The sequence below is a fragment of the Scyliorhinus canicula genome, chromosome 6 (assembly GCF_902713615.1).
Source record: "Scyliorhinus canicula chromosome 6, sScyCan1.1, whole genome shotgun sequence".
NCBI classification, from domain to species: Eukaryota; Metazoa; Chordata; class Chondrichthyes; order Carcharhiniformes; family Scyliorhinidae; genus Scyliorhinus; species Scyliorhinus canicula.
Window position 1 is genome coordinate 147,314,456 of NC_052151.1, and position 18,519 is coordinate 147,332,974.

At 49.1% G+C, this 18,519-nt stretch overlaps 1 protein-coding gene across 3 annotated transcripts in view; it reads right to left on the bottom strand.

The window, feature by feature from the left end:
* Positions 1 to 18,519, bottom strand: part of lpin1 (lipin 1) — a 197,242-nt gene that overhangs the window by 23,415 nt on the left and 155,308 nt on the right. For all 3 annotated transcript variants that reach the window (XM_038800248.1, XM_038800246.1, XM_038800247.1), the window contains 2 exons: positions 6,819 to 6,886; positions 435 to 576 (listed from right to left, as the gene is read on the bottom strand). In XM_038800248.1, coding sequence (XP_038656176.1) covers positions 435 to 576; positions 6,819 to 6,886 — 210 coding nt within the window. The remainder of the gene's footprint in view (positions 1 to 434; positions 577 to 6,818; positions 6,887 to 18,519) is intronic.

Sequence of the window (18,519 nt, forward strand, 5' to 3'; positions counted from 1 at the left end):
TGTTAAGTTACAGTCCAGGACAACATAATAATTCAAAGTCTCTTGCACTGGGTGTATTAATACATTTCTAATACCCTAAATAATGCAATGAGGGAAAGTTATTTTGTACCCTTTGGCCCATTGTTACAAGGTCAAGTTGCAGCAGTGGATCTAGGAAGGAGGAGGTCACAGGAATCAGGGCAGGCTTTTCAGTTATTTAGATCAAGCCAAATATGTAAGTTAAATGCTAAATATAACCAAAATATCTTGGTTTACCATAAAGTAGATGATTAAAACTGCCCTTTAATAAGTATAGCTGAAAACAAATAACGTGATGGTAGACTTTCAGTTCAAAAATTAGCAGGTAGCAGCCTATAATTGCTTACCATATGATATTAATATAGATCACGAGAAACTTTATCCAAACAATATCCGATAAAATATTTTGTACTTACAAGCTGGTCAGAGCTGAGTCGAAGGGATTTCACATATGAAACATACGATAAAGCTGGCGGGCTGTGATCTTGCTGGCCTGCGCTACAATTCTGGTTGATCTTCCGAACATCTTCATCACTTGATGACGACTCATCATTTAACCTAACAGAATTTCAAGCACAGCACCGACTAGCTACAACACATCATTCACTTTCTTCATGGAAAATAACAAGTTGAAATACACACATCATCATATTAAGGAAAGAGCGCTGTACCCAAGCCCACACCATCACTCTACCCCCGTAACCCAGTAACACCACCCAACCTTTTTGGACACTAAGAGCAATTTAGCATGGCCAATCCACCTAACCTGCACATCTTTGGACTGTGGGAGGAAACCGGAGCAACCGGAAGAAACCTACGTAGACATGGAGAGAACGTGCATACTCCGCACAGGCAGCGACCCAAGCCGGGAATCAAACCTGGGACCATGGAGCTGTGAAGCAACTGTGCTAACCACTGTGCTACCGTGCTGCCCATGGTATTCAACCACCACAAAAAAAAAAGGAATGAAACTGGACGGACCATCCGGCATTGACCCAGGCCCTGGAAATCACAACAGCAAACCCAGCCCTGTCGACCCTGCAAATTCTGCAAACAGCAAGGGCTGGTTTAGCACACTGGGCTAAATCGCTGACTTTGAAAGCAGACCAAGGCAGGCCAGCAGCACGGTTCTATTCCCGTACCAGCTTCCCCAGATAGGCACCGGAATGTTGCGGCCAGGGGCTTTTCACAGTAACTTCATTGAAGCCTACTCGTGACAATAAGCGATTTTCATTTCATTTTTTCAAATTCATCCACTATCATCATTCTGGCGGGATATGTCCTGTCTCACCAGCAGGACAGACCCAGCAGAGGTGATGGCACAGTGATATACAGTCGGGAGTGAGTTGCTCTGGCAGTCCTGAACATGACTCTGGACCCCATGAAATCTCATGGCATCACATTAAACATGGGCAAGGAAACCTCCTGCTGAAAACCATGTACTGGCCACCATCAGCTGGTAAATCAATACTCCATGTTGAACACTACTTGGAGGAAGCACAGAGAGCATCAAGGGAGCAGAATATGCTCTGGGTGGGGGACTTTAATGTCCGTCACCAAGAGTTGCTAAAAGACCGAACTGGCTGGGTCCCAAAAGGACATGGCTGACCAATACAAGAGAAAAACACCAACCTGAGAACATAGAGTATAGACCATACAGTGCAGAAGGAGGCCATTCGGCCCATCGAGTCTGCACCGACCAACTTAAGCCCTCACTTCCACTCTATCCCCGTAACCCAATAACCCCTTCTAAGCTTTTTGGTCATGATGTGGAGATGCTGGCATTGGACTGGGGTGAGCACAGTAAGAAGTCTTACAACACCAGGTTAAATTGTCACACAATGCCCGTTCATTCATTGTTGCAGCGTCTGCATGGTCTCGCCAATGTACCACGCTTCGGGACATCCTTTCCTGCAGCGTATGAGGTAGACAAACGTTAGCCGTGTCGCACGAGTATGTACCGCGTACCTGGTGGGTGGTGTTCTCACGTGTAATGGTGGTACCCATGTCGATGATCTGGCATGTCTTGCAGAGATTGCCATGACAGGGTTGTGTGGTGTCGTGGTCGCTGTTCTGAAGGCTGGGTAGTTTGCTGCAAACAATGGTTTGTTTGAGGTTGCGCGGTTGTTTGAAGGTAAGTAGTAGGAGTGTGGGGATGACCTTGGCAAGATGTTCATCTTCATCGTTGACGTGTTGAAGGCTGCGAAGAAGATGTCGCGCGACAATCACCAGGCAGGAATGTTCCCTCCCAGTCGGGGAACACTTCAGCAGTCAAGGGCATTCAGCCTCTGATCTCCGGGTAAGTGTTCTCCAAGGCGGTTCTCAGGACGCGCGACAACGCAGAATCGCCTAGCAGAAACTTATAGCCAAGTTCCACACACATGATTGCGGCCTCAACCGGGACCTGGGATTCATGTCGCATTACATTCATCTGGCCTGGGCTTGCGAAATCCTACCAAATGTCCTGGCTAGAGGCAATTCGCACCTCTTTAACCTGGGGTTACCCCTATCTTTGGATCTGTAAAGATTTAATTACCTGCGAATGCTCGCATTCAAAGCATTGTCTTGCTTCTTTAAATTTGTCTATATATATGTTTCTGGAACATACCTCTTCATTCACCTGAGGAAGGAGCAGTGCTCCGAAAGCTAGTGTTTGAAACAAACATGTTGGACTTTAACCTTTTTGGTCACAAAGGGCAATTTATCATGGCCAATCCACCTAATCTGCACATCTTTGGACTGAGAGGGGAAACCGGAGGGGGAAGCCGCAGTGCTATCCACTTGTGCTACCATGCTGCCCATAGAACCTGCCTTCTATCCGTGCATCTGTCCATGACAGTATCGGTAGAAGTGACCATCGTACAGTCCTTGTGTAGACAAAGTCCTATCTTCACACTGAGGATACCCTCCATCGTGTTGTGTGACACTATAACGTTGTAAATGGGACTCAAGATGGGGCATCCTGGGCCATCGACAGCAACATAATTATTCTCAACCACAATGTACAACCTCATGGTCCAGCATATCCCCCACTCTACCATTACTACCAAGCCAGGGGGTCAACCCTGATTCAATGAAAAGTGCAGGAGAGCATGTCAGGAGCTACACTAGGCATACCGAAAAATAAGATGTCAACTTGGTGAAGGTACAACACAGGACTACTTGTGTGCCAAACAGCATAGTGATAGACAGAATTAAGTAATTCTGCAACAAACACATCAGATCTAAGTTCTGCAGTCCTGTCACATCCAGCCATGAATGGTGGTGGACAATTAAACAACTCACTGCAGGAGGAACCTCCACAAATATCCCCATTCTCAATGATGAAAAATATTAAAAATGCTGCTCCAGAATATTATGTCAATGGACTGTACATTCCCTAAACTTGTATAATTGGTCTTTGTTTCATTTTGAATAGATATCATTAAATGACAATTTTTAACATGAAAGATTCTGGATGCAACTGTGTGATGCAATGTGCAGTAATTCCTCACTTAGTGTTGTAGTTGTATTCCTGAAAGGTGCAACTTTAAACAAATCAACCAATGTAAATTTGAAGTTGGCTTCTGTCGGATCTCATCTAACAAAAATTACATTATATCCTATAGATTGAAACACTGTACAACATTCTTCAAATCTTATATTTGTAAATTAAACTTTTAAACACCCTCTGTTCCTTCAGGCAAGCCCACAGTTCTCAGATTGTGCCACCTCGAGCAGTTCTCCAAGTCCTCGAGCTTTGTTCGGAGTCCTCTGTTGACCTCCACCACCCTCCGCAGCTCATCCCCAATCGAGGTGAACTGGTCGCTGTGCTGCGACACGGCCTCCTCCACTTCATTCATCTTCTCGCCCTGCTCTCTCACCTCGGCCGATGTCTTTGCCACAGCTACCCTCATCGGGGCGATTGCCTCCTCCACCAATGACTTCAATGCAACCGCCATCTCCTTCCTCAAATCCTCCATGAGCCCCACAAACTGCTTTTCCAGCTCCACCGCCATCACCTCGGTCATCTTCTCCACTGTAAGTAGTGCGGCCCCACCATGCGGTCTGGCATCCACCATCTTGTCAGCACCATTGCTGGTCCTCTCATTCAACAACGGGTCCGCGTTTCCTCCCTTCTTCGATGCTGCTTTTCGCATCCTTTAACAAACTAATTTTCATTTTTTTTTCCACCCTTCTTTCCTTCTTCAATCTATTTTTTTTTTACAGAAAAACAAAAAATTCTTCCTTCAAAAAAAAACAAAAGAAAAACGTTCACCAAGTTTCTTTAAAACTTCTTTCTCTTCTTTTTTGTATTCCTCCAGAATTCTCCTGGGACCGGATTTCAGTCTTCTTACAACATTCTAGGCCGGAGCCACCCGATGTGGGACATCTCACCTCCATCGCACCCTGGCTACGGGCCTGCCGCCTCGACCTCAGTTTAGCTCCGCCCGCGCGCGCTGGGCTCGATGCCTCAGCACCAGCCGCCCCACACCCACGCGGGGTTCCTCGCCGGTTTTCAAACCGGCCCCGCTTGACGCCCAGGACGGCCCCAAAGGCCGACAATAATCGAGGGGGGGGGGGGGGGGGGGGGTGTGGATGAGTGAAGAATCGGGGAAACCCCGAAAGCGCCGCAAATAGTTGCCACCGGTGAGAGTTCCTCTCGAAGCGGCCGACCCACTCGCAAACCGTACATTGTCCCCGTGTTTGCATGGGTCTCACCCCCACAACCCAAAGATGTCCAGGGTAGGTGAATTGCCCACGCTAAATTGCCCCTTAATTGGGAAAAAAGAATTGGGTACTCTAAATTTAAAAAAATAATTTGGAGGATATTTCTTCACCCAGAGAGTGATGAGCTTGTAGGATTCGTTACCACAGAAAGTAGTCGAGTCCAAAGCATTGTATTGTTTCAAGAAACAATTAGAATTAGATATAACACTTGGGTGAAGTGAATCAAAGGATGTGGAGGGGGAAAGCGGGATTAGGCTATTGAGTTGGATAATCAGCGGTGATCATACTAAATGGTGGAGCAAGCTTGAAGGGCCGAATGCCTCCTCCTTCTCCTATTTTTTCTATGTTTCTTTCTGTATATGAGCATGTTGGAAGCTTTAATAGATATTCTTCATTGCATACTAAATATTCAAAGCAGTAGTGTTTTTTAAAAATGTTGGGACGTGGGAATCACTGGCTAGACTGACATTTATTGCCCATCCTTAAATGGCCTTGAGAAGGTGGCGCTGAACTGCCTTCTTGAACCGCTGCAGTCCATGCAGTGTAGGTACATCCACAGTGCTAGTAGGGAGGGAGTTCCAGGATCTTGACTCAGTGAAAGTGAAGGAACAGCGATATACTTCCAAGTGAGGATGGTGAGAGGCTTGGAGTGAAACTTTGAGGTGCAGGTGTTCCCATGTGTCTGCTGCCTTTGTCCTTCTAGATGGTAGTGGTCTTAGGTTTGGAAAGTGCTGTCTGAGGAAGCTTGGCGAGTTCCTGCAGTGCATCCTGTAGAGGACATACACAGTTGCTTGTATGCATCGGGAGTGGAGGGAATAAAAGTTTGTGGAAGTGAGGACAATCGAACGGGCTGCTTTGTCCTGGGTGGTGTCAAGCTTAGAGTGTTGTTAGTGCTGCAGTCATCCAGGCAAGTGGAGAGTATTCCATTACACTGCTGACTTGTGCCCTGTAGATAGTGGACAATGGTGTCATGCCTACCAATGGTATGATGGACATATGTATCTACACCAGGCAGGTTGGTGAGGATGAGAAGTATGTTTATCCCTTGGCACGTGCCGCAGACCCAGTCTAGCAGACATGTCCTTCAGGACACAACCATTTTGGTCAGTAGTGGTGCTACTGAGCCACTCTTGGGGATGGACATCAATGTCTCCCACTCGGTACATTCTGCATCCATGCCACCCTCAGTGCTCTCAAAATGATGAGCAACATGGAGGAGAACTGATTTGTTATCTGAGCAGCCAGGAGCGGGGCAGTACATGGTAACCTGCAGGAGGTTTCTTGGTCATGTTTAACCTGATGCGATGAGATTTAATGGGGTCGGAGTCACAAATGTTTAAAACTTTCAGGGCTCCTGACTGTGCAGGGCTGGGTCTGTCCTGCCAGTGGGACAGGACATACACAGGGATGGTGGTGTCTGGGACATTATCTGAAAGGTAATTCCTAGAGTTGCTTGACTAGTCCGAGACAGATGTCCCAATTTTGCACAACCCCCCAGATGTCAGGAAAAAGGATTTTGCAGAGCCGATATGGCTGTTTGCCAAAGTTGTTTCTTGTGCCCAGGTCGATGACTGGTTTCATCCCTTATTGATTTTAGTGTTTTGATACAACTGAGTGGCTTGCTCGGGGGTATTTATGAGTCAACTGTGGATTTGAAGACCATGTGGGGAGAGCAGTTTCCTTCCCTAAAGGACATTAGTTAACCAGATGGGTTTTTACAACAATCGACAAATGATTTCATGCACATGGCCAGTACACTTTAATTTAAGATTTGTCTTATTGATTGAATAACCGCTGTGGTGGGATTTGAACTCAATTCCCTCGGGCGTTACTCTCGGCCCCTGGGTTCCTAGTTCAGTGACAATACCACTACGCCACCGCCTCCCCAATTTACATAAAATTAATTCCTCAGGGCATTACATTAGAAATAATATTTAGTTAATTTGTAAGCTGTAAAGAACATTTTGTCCCAGTGGTTTCAATAAGACACTGAATGTTTGTTCCTGTCGCCTTAATAGAAACATGGGTGACAATTCTCTACCAGTGATAGAAAGACAAAATTAAGGAATATAGTTATTCCTGCTTATTACCTGCTTCCAGGGTGTACAGATTGTTGCCTTGTATCATGGCCACTTCCAATCTGCTCGATTTCTGGTTCCTTTAACACAGCAATACAGACAGTTTAGATTTACGCATCATCTTTCAAACAGTGGCAAAGTCACAATTCCTGCTTTATCACCATTACAAATTAAAGTATTACGTCAGCGCCACATTCTTCCAAGAAGCAGTTTAAAAAGAATGGATCCTCAGAAATTTCCTAATGCAAAACGTTTAAAAAGTGAATCCACTACTTTGGCAAGAATTATGAACTCTTATGAACAGTACATCCTGGTCAATGTCATGTATAGTATTTTGTGATAAACAAACATCACCAGGTTATGCAAAGATTTTCAACTGGCTCGCCATTCACATAGTTAATGATCATGGTCAGCATCTTTATAGTTAGAGTGCAGTTGAAAACAGGGATTATATCGGAGATCCACAAATATCAGTGAGATTGAGTCTTTTTGCGAAAGAAAAGGTCAGTCAAACAAAGAAGTATTTGAAGGAACATTTCATAAAAAGATATACCCAACATTTATTTATCAAAATGTTCCCTTTTTCCATTGAATTCCTATTATCGCCCATGGTGATGAGTCAGAAGTTAGTTGATGGTTGTACAGATTGTTGTAACACAGATCATGAAGGAATTGGTCAGTTTCAGAGCCGATATTTAATCTCATAGGAGCTTGCAACAGATGTTTATTGCAAGACTTTGCAGCTGTGTGAGACAGCAAAGGCTGGAAACTAATGGAGATTCTAATCATAGTGTTTTCTCTACACTGAACATTTTGCTTACAAATAACCAGCTAAAGTTTGCCTCAAACAATGCCGATCAATTGTTCACTTAATACCACTTCCCATTCAAATTCAATGTAATTTAGGAGAAAATTCCAAGAGAAAATGTTTGGTGCTTTCCCTATTCTAAAACAATACAACACATTAAAAAAGTTTATTTTAAATATCAATATGCAGTATCTTTAATTCCCACAATGGAGTACAGAAAATTAATCAAACGAAATTAGATCCAGTTAAGGAGTCTTAATTTATAACTTTGTTATTTGTCATGATCCATTTCCCACCACCATCTTGCGGTTCTTGCTAATCTCAATATATTAAAAATATATCAATACTCTATCAAAAAGGGCAAAAACCTTATCAAACTGTTGCTCTAAAGGTAGCTCACTTGCACCATCTGGTGTTCATGGTTTACAAAGCAGCTTGATTTTCTTTTACTCATGACATGTGATTGTAACATCTCAAATACTAATTTTAAAATCATATGCAATTCGCATGATGAATGTCAATACAAATCTCAAGCTTTTCTTCTGCAGGTGAAGCTTTATTGAATGAATGACACTTTTCCAGGGTGCATCGCTGGAGTGGGTTGGCAGTGACTGATGTTACTGATCTAAAGTGTTGGGGAATCCAGCAAGTTGGCTCCCTCCAAAGATGTACACAAAGATAAATTGAGAATACTACATGGAATCACGAAAACTATATTTAAATATGTTTATTTTGTCAAAATATGATGGGTTTCTTTTAAAAAAAATAAATTTAGAGTACCCAATTATGGTTTCCAATTAAGGGGCAATTTAGGGTGGCCAATCCACCTAACCTGCACATCTTTTGGGATGTGGGGGCGAAACCCACGCAAACACGGGGAGAATGTGCAAACTCCTCACGGACAGTGACCCAGTGCCAGGATTCGAACCCGGGTCCTCAGTGCCGCAGGCAGCAATGATAACCACTGTGCCACCGTGCTGCTCTGATGGGTTTCTTTTTAAGGTGTTCAACAAAGATTCTATCAGTTTTTAAAAAAGCTTTGAAAAGAAGCATTTCCATTGCTGTGATCTTCCATGCTGCTTGGCAATGAGATATTTTTTCAAAAATCCAATGCAGGCAAATACATTTCTTGAAGATCTTAATCTGGAGTCACGGCAGTGTTATTTATTATCATGGTTAAGAAGTGAGAATTACAAAGTAAAAATCAAACCGCTATTTTGTCAAGCCAAACATTTAAACAGAAACACAGCAAAGAGTACAAAGCAAGTTATTATCTCGATATTCATTGAAGTACAAATTGGTTGGGTTTTATAGAAAGGATGGCTGAGCTTCTATGTTAGCATTATGATTTTGTTACATACATACTATGCCGTAGCATACAAGGCTACGGACCAAGTGCTTGAAAATGAAATTCGAATAGATAAGCATTTGATGGACGGCACAGACTATGGTGAGCCGAAGGGCCTCTTTCCGTGCTGTATGACTAGTGTTTTGGAGAAGAAACCCAACCAGCAATTAACTGACAGAGGTATGCAACAAGATTTCATGTTTTGAACAAATTTTGCTTTATTGTTTATCAAAAATAAGTTAAGCAATATTAATGTAACACTGAGGTTTATAAAGACTTATGTTCTCCTTTCTATTTCCCTTCAAGAATTCCCTCATGAACCATTTTGAGGTTTGCTCATTTCCAGGAAACAACCCTAAAGGTACATCACACCGAGACAGAAAATAGAAGTTGGCCATTCAGCCCTTCGAACCTGCTCCACCATTCAGTATGATCATGGTTGATCATCCAACTCAGTAACCTGTACCAACTTTCCCCTCATATCCTTTGATCCCTTTAGCCCAAGTGTTATATCGACTTCCTTCTTGAAAACATACAATGTTTTGGCCTCAACTGCTTTCTGTGGTAGCGAATTCCAAAGGCTCAGTACCCTCTGGATGAAGAAAGTTCTCATCTCAGTCCCAATTGGTCTACCCCATATCCTCAGACTGCAACCAATGGTTCTGAGCCCCCTCTGCCATCAGGGACATCCTTACTGCATCTACCTTGTCTAATACAAATTGTTAGAATTTTTGAGGTTTCTATGAGATCCCCTCTCATTCTTCTAAACTCCAGTAAATATAATTTTAACCGGCTCAATCTTTCCTCATACATTAGTCCCACCAGCCCTGGAATCAGTCTGGTAAACCTTCTCTGCACTCCCTCGAGAGCAAGAACATCCTTCCTCAGATAACGAGACCACGCCCCTGTATAATTGCAGCAAGACATCCCTGCTCCTGTACTCAAATCCTCTCGTTAGAAGGTCAACATACCATTTGCTTTCCTCACTACCTGCTGCACCTGCATGCTTACCTTCAGTGACTGGTGTACAAGGACACCACGGTCAAGTTGCATATTCCCCTCTCTCAATCTCACTTTATCATAGCTCTCTGGAAATCACCAATTTCTCTTTGGTGTTCCCTCCACTCGCCATCATCTGTACCGACCTCAGGACTCTGGATTCCACAGCTCCAGCCTGGTCCTCCATGTAACTCCTGTCTGCTGTCTTAAAACATCAGGAAACACTCTTGGTTTCCAACAACCTCCTGTTCTGGTTTCAAACTGCAACCAAGTGGATTACTTCCAGAACTCCAACTGCAACAAAGTTAACTACATTAAACTGTGAGAATTACTGTAATTTCCTCCTTTACCAGCTAACAAATCCACTAGTTGTTTTACCCCTTTCCAAATTTGTTTTATACTGATTTTCAGCTCCCAATCACAGGCTGCAACATGGACAGTATTTAAACTACCTTTATTTACTCTTACCTTAGGTGTAGGTCTGGCTTAAGGAGCTACAAGCCGCACAAGGCCCAAAGTTCAGAGTCTCTTTTCTGCTTCTCTTAAGCAGTATTGCCTGCTGGCTCTTGATTAACGGAAGTGAGAGAGGTAAACTCAAAGCACATAATCTGGCTAAGCTCCATCCCCACAGCAATGTTACACACACACACACATTGTCACACACACACTGTCATATACACACACATTGTCACACATACACATTGTCACACACAGTCACACACACACACACAGTCACACACACAGTCACACACACACACACGGTCACACACACACACACGGTCACACACACACACACGGTCACACTCACACACACACGGTCACACTCACACACACACGGTCACACTCACACAGTCACACACACACAGTCACACAGTCACATTGTTCCTAGGTAGAGAAGCAGACTAACAACTTTTCAAATCCAAAGCTTTCCTTTATTTGTGTGGTTTCCCAGAATTACTTATCCTGTCACTGGAATCACTGGTGACGTCATGTCTCCAGTTCTTGAACTAACTACTTGCTGTTTTAGACTCTTACCCTTTCACTGTGACCTGACCTCATCCAACGAACACAAGTTATCTTTTGAACTGTAATTATCTCAAGTCCGTATGATACACCAGCCTCCAGATGCTTACAGGGTTCCCCTCTCCGACCTGCATTTAACATTAATTTCCTATCTAAATGGCTGTACTTCTAAAATATATGGACTACAATATGGTTGACGGAACATTAGTTTTATGCCCAGGTCATATGTTGAATAAAATGGCCCAAAGAGGCATTTCCCAATCAAGTCAAATTAGCGGACACTGACATTTGGAGACTAATACGAGTAAGTACTGAACAAAGGAGAAGATGAAAATCATTTATTTTATAGGCTATTTGTGTCAATTTACTCTGTCACCTTTATTACGATTGTCGACCAGCTGCCTGCTTCTGTACATTATATCTTTGTTCTTTCAATGAGCATGTTAATTAGTGTTGTAGTCATATCCATCTCGAAAGAACATTTCCATGCTGAACTAACGCCTAACATTGATTTGCATTGAACAACATAGAGGGTGCGATTCACCGCTCCGACGGCAGAGTATCGGTGCTGGCTTCAAAACGGGAGTGTTTCACTCCGCCATCGCACCAGTTCGGGCGCGGCGGGAAGTGCGGGGGCGCGGCGGGAAGTGCGGGGGCGCGGCGGGAAGTGCGGGGGCGCGGCGGGAAGCGCGGGGGCACGGCGGGAAGCGCGGGGGCGTGGCGGGAAGCGCGGGGGCGCGGCGGGAAGCGCGGGGGGAAGCGCGGCGGGAAGAGCGGGGGCGCGGCGGGAAGAGCGGGGGCGCGGCGGGAAGAGCGGGGGCGCGGCGGGAAGCGCGGGGGCGCGGCGGGAAGTGCGGGGGCGCGGCGGGAAGTGCGGGGGCGCGGCGGGAAGTGCGGGGGCGCGGCGCCACGCAATCGACGTGGTGCGCATAAGGAGACGTGTGCGCACAGGCCATCGATGGAGCAACATGGTGCCACGCCGAGCAGCGCCCCGTTCACCGACCACGACCTGGAGACGCTCCTGGATGCCCTCGAGGAGAGGAGTCTGTACCCTGGACCCAGCCAGAGGGTCCCACCCAACGTGGAGGGCGGTGGGCGCGGCCGTCAGTGCCATCGCGTTGACACCCAGGACTGGCGAGCAGGGTCGCAAAAAAGCTCAACAACTTACTGAGGGCAGCCAGGGTGAGTACCCAGCAATGTGCCCATTGCACCAATCCCCCTACCCCCAACGTATGACAACCACCCCCTCCCCAGGGGAACGGTACAACCACAGCCATAAACCACATGGCTGCAGCCACCCATGAAAGCCGCAATGGCCGTGTGCCCTGTGCACCCATGCCAACATAGATCCAACCGCATGCATCGGACCGCTTAGCATGCCAGAACCAGAGGGGGTGAACCTGACTTGCGGCCCCTCACCGTGCACAAGCAGTGGGCACTGGACGTAGCTGGCGCACCCGCGAACAGGGAGACTGCCCATGCTGAGATCAGGGCCGCGCCACCAAGTGAGATGCCCCCCTGCCTGGCCCCTCTCCCCTCAGCCCTCTCCCCTCAAGACCCCTCCCCTCAAGACCCCTCCAACACAGCACACAGGGCACAGACAGACACAACACGATGACACAGGACACTAGCAGACAGGGGACAGACAGACATGAAAGAACACAATACGACACCACCACGGAGGGGTCGGACATACGGGACATGGCACCCCAGGGGACCCCCGAACGCAGGTCCGATGAAGACACTGAGGTTGTGTCACAACTGTCCCCTGCACCCTCCGCCACTGCAGATACTCTCACCTCGGTTGGCCATTTTAGTTGTGAGGCTTCTGGGACACTAACTGGTGCGCACCACACAGCCGATCCGGTACACCAGGTGGAGGTAGGAGCAGCCGAGGGGCTGGACGGTCGGAGGGCAGCCCGGCCCCAGCAAACACCTGCCGCCCAGACGGGTCCCGGGTTCCTGGAGTTCCCCCGCCCACCCATAGACCCGATGCAGTCAGGGACCCAGGGGCGCGAGAATGTGACGGCCGGTTCCCAGCAGACCCAAGTGCAGGAGTGCATCCGTGTCCAGGAGCAGGAAATGGTGCTGGTCATGAGTGCCACACAGGCCAACACCGCACGGGTGGCATCCGCGGTGGAGACAATGGTGGCAACAGTGTCAGGCGTGGGTCTGAGCCTGCAAGGCCTGGGCCTATCTGTGCACCCGTCCTCCGCGGCCCAGGATAGGGCTGCCGTCTCACAGGCAGTCATGAGCCAGAGCCAGCTGAACATCGCAAAGGCGCTCAACAGCCGGGCGCGGTCTCAGCAGGCCATGGCCCAGACCCAGCAGGCCATGGTCCAGACCCAGCAGGCCATGGCCCAGTCCCAGCAGGCCATCGCTGAGAGCATCAGCGCCATTTCCCAGGTGATGGACGGCGTTGTACAGAGCCAGAGAGGGATGGCGAACTCCTTGAGCTCCATGGCTGCGAATGTCCAGACTCTGGTCGATACCAGCGCGGGCCTCCAGGACTGGCAGCACCAGGTGATGGTGGTGCCCCGGGTGCTGATCCGCTCACATCCCCATCCCATGGAGAGCCCTGGGGGCTACCGGGCACCCAGAGGGAGGAGGAGGTGCTGGGGCCCATTCCGGGTCCCCCTGCAGGGGGCGGGTGCCGGAACCCCGCACCACCTCAGATCCCCCCCCCCCCCCCACGGTCCCTGGTGCATCTGGTGGGCAGCGGGAAGAACAGGGTGGCACCACACCATCACAATTGCCCGAGATGCAGCCTGGCCCATCCAGGCCGGGCCGCCCCAGGAAACGGCTGCCAAAGGGGACCCTACTCACAGGGCAGGAAGCACAGGAGTCCACCTCCAGTTCTGCTGTACCATCTGGGGGAACACTGAGAAGTAGTCTTAGGGCCCGTAAAGCCAGAAAGGTAGACACTGATGAGTAAGTTGGCACGGGTGCAGGACACTGAATAGTTAAATGGGCTCGGGCACATGTATAGGACGTCTTATTAAACACATTCCACACCTATGTGAACTGCCTCTGTACTCTGTCTGTCTGATCCCCCACCCCCACACGGTTCTCCCATGCCACCCCGCCCTCAGCCATACGACAGGGCCATGGGATGCTGTGTCTGGGCCGAGTGGAGGGTCTTGATGTGGCCATGAGTCAGACATTGTAGAACGATGCATGGCTCGGAGGTCATCACAGAGCGGGCTGTCATCATCCTCCATGCTTGTACCAGACCCGCTTATACCATCAACCATGTGCCCCCATCCGGTTGTGCCTCAGGTGAATGTGTCATGGATGTGGTATGCATGCGGGTGATGTGGTGGTTGGGAGGTGAGGGTGGTCAGGGGTGCAGGGGTGTCCCTCGAACATGGCGGGGATGAATGATTGAGACAGTATGAAGAAATCATGCACACTGCCAGGGTGCTTGGTGCAGACGTGCAGGATCGTCATCCTGTGGTCACAGACCACCTGCATGTTCATTGAGTACGTACCCTTCCTATTCAAGCACATGACCCTTTCCTCCGAGGTGGGCCGCATGGCGATGTGCACTCCATCGATCACCCCCTGAACCATGGGTATCCGGGCAACAGCGGCGAAACGCACTGCGCGGTCAACAAGGTACTGTATGTACTGGTCTGTAATATCGGACAGGGCTTCGGTGATGGCCCGGATGCACTTGTGCACCGATGGCTGGGAGATGCCGGACAGGTCCCCACTCGGCGACTGGAACAACCCCGTTGCGAAGAAGTTGAGGGCGACCGTCACCTTGATGGCCACCGGGAGGGCATGTCCACCCCCGGTCCCACGTGGTGCCAGGTGTGCCATCAGGTGGCAGATGTGGGCGACAGTCTCCCGGCTCATCAGGAGTCTCCTCCTGCATGTCCTGTCTGGGAGATCCTCGAAGGACATGCGGGTCCGGTACACACATTGTCGCATCGGACGCCTCAGTGGCCGTGACCCACCCTCCTCCTCCTCCTCGTTATCCTCCTGCTGAGCCTCCCGCATGGCGTGGTGCTCCTCCTGCGCTTCTTGGGCGTGTGGCCCTGCAGCCTGGGCGGCTTGCACGTGCCCCACTGCAGCCCGCTGCTCTACAGCAGGCTCCACCTCCCTGTCATGCCCCTGCTCCAGCTCCCACTAGGCCTCATGCAGGGCAGCAGCCCCCACCACGGCGACCAACCATGCTGGAAGATGGCTAAACATTGTACTATTTGTGGGGGGTGGGAGTAGACAGGGTTTCAGCATTGGTATACACCCCTCCACAACCAGGTGCCATGGGCTACATGGCCGGCCCGGTTGCCAGCACGTGCCCCACCCCTGCCCCCTCGGTGCCCTGAGACCTGTTGGCTGTCCCCCCTGCACTGCCCTCACCGGGGGGGGCTGCCGTGTGTGCTGCCCTGTACCTACCCGCTGGTCGGTGCCGCCAGTTTGGTGGGGGGGCTGGGGGGTGTGGCACACGTCTGGACGGCCGGGCCGACAGCTAACGGGTTGGGTGGACAGCCGCATGTCCGCCGTCATGGGGTCTGGCCGTTGGATCCGCCCTGCCATGGTGGGCCGTGGCCGCCCGCAGCCTTTGTCGCCCCCACCGCTCCTTCCCCTGCCCCGCCCCTGGATGTGTGGGCCTCCCACCCCTGGCAGCGGATGTGTGGGACACCCCATCCCCACCCGCAGATGTGTGCACCCCCCCCATCCCACGCCCACAAGTGTCGACCTTCACCCTGCCCCCAACCACACCTCCGGCAGCAGATGCGTGGGACCACCCCGCCCCCACCCCCGGCAGCCTCCCCCACACCGTCTGCAGACATGGCCGTGCCGCTCCCCCTCCCGGGCTCCCCACCCCCAATGTTGTCAACCACCTCCCCCCCTGAACCTCCCTCCCTCCCTGGGGGCCACTCCACACCGTCACCCACCTCCACCCGCAGCGGCAGCCAGCAGCACGACTGGCTAACGCTGCTTTACACCATGTTAGATCGGCGCCGGCGTGACATCCGGTCACGGCGGCGGGACTTTGGCCCATCCGGCCCGGAGAATCCCTGCTCCATTGGGGAATCGCCGCAACGGCTTTTTTCGGGAGTTCTCCTAGCGGCCGGGCGCCCCTTTTGGCACGCATTGAAGAATGGCATCCCGGCGTCGGAAGGGAGTCGCACGATTCGCGCGCGCCGCGGCGTTTCTCCGATCCAGCGAGGGGTCGGAGAATACCGCCCAGAGTCTTCTTTTTGTGATATTAAAGTACTGTCCAATCCCCGTAGTTTATGCATTGCAAACTACTCTTCAATGATATTGATCCACGCAGTCTATTTGCAGAAACTGGACTTGTGCCAGTATTGATCATGAGCAAATTCAACAGGAAAAATGGCCACTTTAATTTGTTTTGATGCTCAAGAGATTCTGGCTTCAGCCAGGTGGGAATGATGTAAGTCCATTAACTGACACTGAATACATTTTGGCTAAGATGACTGTGAGGTCAGGTGTAGTGCCTGGATCTGGCAGTTCTCTCTTGCGGGGTTCTTGAATTGGATTCAATTTGAATTGGTTTTTGCAACCGGCAAGGAGCTGGATTAGGGGTTTGCCCCTGTCCACACGCTTGAGCTCTGGCTTTGTAACTCTGATAAATTGCTTTAAAAAAAGGGGAAAAAAGATAAGATTGGGCTAGAATACAATCCAAATTCTTGAAACATTATGGTATCTGAATAATGTAGTCAGAAAATGTGATTTGTTTGGATTTTTGACTCATAATGGCCAGCCCCAAATATTGTTGTGTTTAATGTGACAGGACTTATAATGCACTGGGGTGAAGCTGGATAATGCCAGAGAACCTATAATTAACAATCAACAGTTTCCGGTCTCACCGAATTCACCGACATTTTGCATGGCTCATCTGTCCTGCTGCTAAGGAACCGACTGCAAGGGCACACCTTCCATGGGACCAGAAGACCCTGCCTGCGGGAAGGGCCGGAAGATCTCACCCATTGAATACAATTGCAGTGAAGCCAGAGTGGGAAAAAAAGGATATGAAGTGTCAACTCGTCAGAAGGTGATGTTGCTGAGAAGTCAGACGAGGGATGCGATCTACCGGCAACACTGTACCTGAAAAGCAGCGCGCTACGCGCAGCAACATGGCCAGTAAATGACGGGAGACCCTGCTCCCAGGATCTATTTGGCTCTCCACACCTCGTGGGATCTAATGTGATCTTGTGAGGTATCACGATGTGAATCCTGCCCATTGTGGGCGGGATCACTTTTTGGCAAAACTGCAAATTAGACCATAAGACATAGGAGCAGAATTAGGCCCATCGAGTCTGCTCCGCCATTCAATCATGGCTGATATTTTTCTCATCTCCGTTCTCCTGCATTCTCCCCATAACCCCTGATCCCCTTATTGATCAAAAACCAATCCATCTCTGTCTTAAAGACACTCAGGGATTTGGCCTCCACAGCCTTCTGCAGCAAAGATTCACCACCCTCGGGCTGAAAGAAATTCCTCTTCATCTCTGTTTTAAAGGATTGTCCCTTTAGTCTGAGATTGTGTCCTCTGCTTTTAGTTTTTCCCACAAGTGGCAACATCCTCTCCACGTGCACTCTATCCAGACCTCGCAGTATCTTGTATGTTTCAATAAAGTCCCCCCTCATCCTTCTAAACTCCAACGAGTACAGATTCAGAGTCCTCAACCGTTCCTCATACCACAAGCTCTTCATTCCAGGGATCATTCTTGTGAACCTCCTCTGGATCCTTTCCAAGGCCAGCACATCCTTCCTTAGATATGGGGCCAAAAACTGCTCTTAATACTCCAAATGGGATATGACAAGAGCGCGATGTAGCCTCAGAAGTACATTCCTGGTCTTGTATTCTAGCCCTCTCAACATGAATGCTAACATTGCATTTGCCTACCTAACTGCTGACTGAACCAGCACGTTAACGTTAAGAGAATCTTGAACAAGAACTCCCAAGACCCTTTGTACTTCTGATTTCCTAAGCATCTTCCCATTTAGAAAATAGTCTATGCCTCCATTTCTCATTCCAACGTGCATAACCTCACACTTATCCACATTGTATTCCATCTGTCACTTCATTGCCCACTCTCCCAGCCTGTCCAAGTCCTTCTGCAGCCCGCCTGCTTCCTCAATACTACCTGTACCTCTCCATATCTTTGTATCATCTGGAAACATAGCAACAGTGCCTTCAGTTCCTTCCTCCAGGTCATTAATATATATTGTGAAACGTTGTGGTCCCAGCACCAACCCCTGAGGTACACCACTAGTCACCGGCTGCCATCCTGAAAAAGATCCATTTATCCCGACTCTCTTCCTTCTGCCAGTCAGCCAATCCTCTATCCAGGCCAGGATCTTAACCTTAACACCATGGGCTCTGAACTTATTTAACAGTCTCCTAGAGCGAGGCAGCTAGTCTCACTCTAATATGCAGTTCCCAGAGGTAACCAAGGCATTGGGATCTGTTCCCTTTGCCTTGGAGACCCCTGGCAAGCGCCACTCAGTGCTGGTCTCCCAAAGCACTCATGGGATCTCCCAGGGGATTAGAG